The sequence below is a fragment of the Austrofundulus limnaeus genome, unplaced genomic scaffold (assembly GCF_001266775.1).
Source record: "Austrofundulus limnaeus strain Quisiro unplaced genomic scaffold, Austrofundulus_limnaeus-1.0 Scaffold1369, whole genome shotgun sequence".
Lineage (NCBI taxonomy): Eukaryota > Metazoa > Chordata > Actinopteri > Cyprinodontiformes > Rivulidae > Austrofundulus > Austrofundulus limnaeus.
The window spans coordinates 40405-42232 of record NW_013953771.1 but is presented as its reverse complement, the minus strand read 5'-3'; the positions used below and the strand labels follow the sequence as shown (position 1 = coordinate 42232).

The 1828-nt window shown below is 40.3% G+C and overlaps 1 protein-coding gene across 2 annotated transcripts in view; it reads right to left on the bottom strand.

Annotated features, from left to right (window-relative positions):
- Positions 1–1419: 1419 nt before the first annotated feature.
- LOC106535135 (unconventional myosin-VI) overlaps positions 1420–1828 on the bottom strand; it is a gene marked incomplete at its 3' end in the record, with an annotated part of 35372 nt that continues 34963 nt past the window's right edge. For both annotated transcript variants that reach the window (XM_014032052.1, XM_014032053.1), the window contains 1 exon segment: positions 1420–1628. In XM_014032052.1, the coding sequence (XP_013887506.1) occupies positions 1420–1628 (209 nt within the window).

The window sequence follows — 1828 nt, the reverse complement described above, 5'->3', positions numbered from 1 at the left end:
GATTAATTCATTAATCAATAACTTGCATCCTTAATTTATACAGTAATGAAATTAATTTATATCTACTTATATTTACGTAATTAAGTGTTTTAATGACTTGGCCGATTAATCGATTAATTAAAAAAATAATTGACAGATTAATCGATTATTAAAATAATCGTTAGTTGCAGCCCTAAATAAAATGTAACTTTTAAAAAGGACAGTAAAACCAGAAGCTGAGGTTAAAACAATCAGCTGTCGAAGCAGCTAACGGGAAAGGTTTTTGCAGGAATCAGGGGTATCAATCTCCTGGGTGTGGAGGTTTTAACCCCTCGTTGTGAACACTCAGGATGAATTCTGCTCTGATTGTCAGAATTTGACAGTCTGTATTTAAATGGAGCTTCAGACTGACTCTGATCCTCTGCTGGTCTCAGGACCGTCTGTCCCTGACCTTCAGCTGGGTCCTGGGAGTTTAGAGCCTGGCAGGGGACGAGGAGGAAGTGGAGGGAAAGTGAACCATAAAATGTGTCCTGTCATCTCTAATGTCTTATATTAGCGTTCAGCGGTTTGTGACGAACACGATGGCTCCCATCAGTCCTCCTAAAGACTCTCAGTGCTGATGGAAATGTGGGGCGCTGAGGGAGGGAGGGGGGGCAGACCTGATGCAACCTGAACAGGAAATTAGACCTCTGAATGTAACTCTGAGCAGAAACAGATGAACTCAGAGACATTATCCTCAAGGACAAAGGAGTTTTTATTATTCATGATTTTCACATGTCAAGTTAGATTTATTTGACTTTTATTTAACCTTTAGTTAATCCAGTGATTTTAGAGCTTTGCAGGGAACCAGAGCAGGAAGTGAGGCTCCTTCAACCTCCTCCTTTAAACTCTGGTTTATTAAAGCAGGTGTTACAGATTTATTTGACTGTATTTTTCTATATTTAGTCCTGTTGAGTTTATAATAGAAACAGTTCAGGTGAGAAAACAAACTCTAGTTTTTTGTTTTCATATTTTAAATATTTAAAACAAAATAAAATAAAGTGTGATATTTAGTTTGTTGCAATGAATCTGACCTGTAATCTGCAATGACCTTTATCACAAACTCTCCTGTTCTTTCATATTTCTGTATGTTTTTAAATGTTTGTGTTTTAAAGAGTCGGAGTGTTCTGCTGATGGAAAACTGTTGTTGTTGGTTTGAGACATGAGACCCTGGGTGGGTCTGCCCCCTGAGAAGGAACTGAACACAGAAACCTGCTGGAATCTAAAGGTCAAGATGTCGTAGACAGAAAAACATTTCCTGTTTTAGGAGAAAGTGCTTGTTTCATCTGTGAACATCAAAAAGTCATCAGAGATCATGAGGATGAAGCCCCGCCCACAGGAAATCTGATCTTTCATCTTTTTATCGCTCACCCTGAATGAGGTTTAGAATCAAAAACTTACAGTTTCCTCTCCTCCTCTTCCTGCTTGCGCCTCTTCTCCTCCTCCTCCCTCCTCTTCCTCTCCCTCTCCATCTCCTCCTGGATGCGCCGAAGACGCTCTCGCTCCTCCTCCTCCTTCTTCTTGTTCTGCAGATTGGTCAGGAGCTTCTCGGACCGGGTCACCAGAGCCTGGTAGGCGTGGTCGATGTCGATGCGGCTCATGATGGTGCTCTGAGGATCGAAGACCAGACCTGGATCACTGACCCGCCTTAATGAGATTACATCATCGCTCCATCAGCTGTTAGTGGTCAGTACAGGTGCTGGTCATAAAATTAGAATATCATGAAACAGTAGATTTATTTCAGTAATTCCATTTAAAAAGTGAAACTTGTATATTATATTCATACATTACATACAAACTCATATATTTC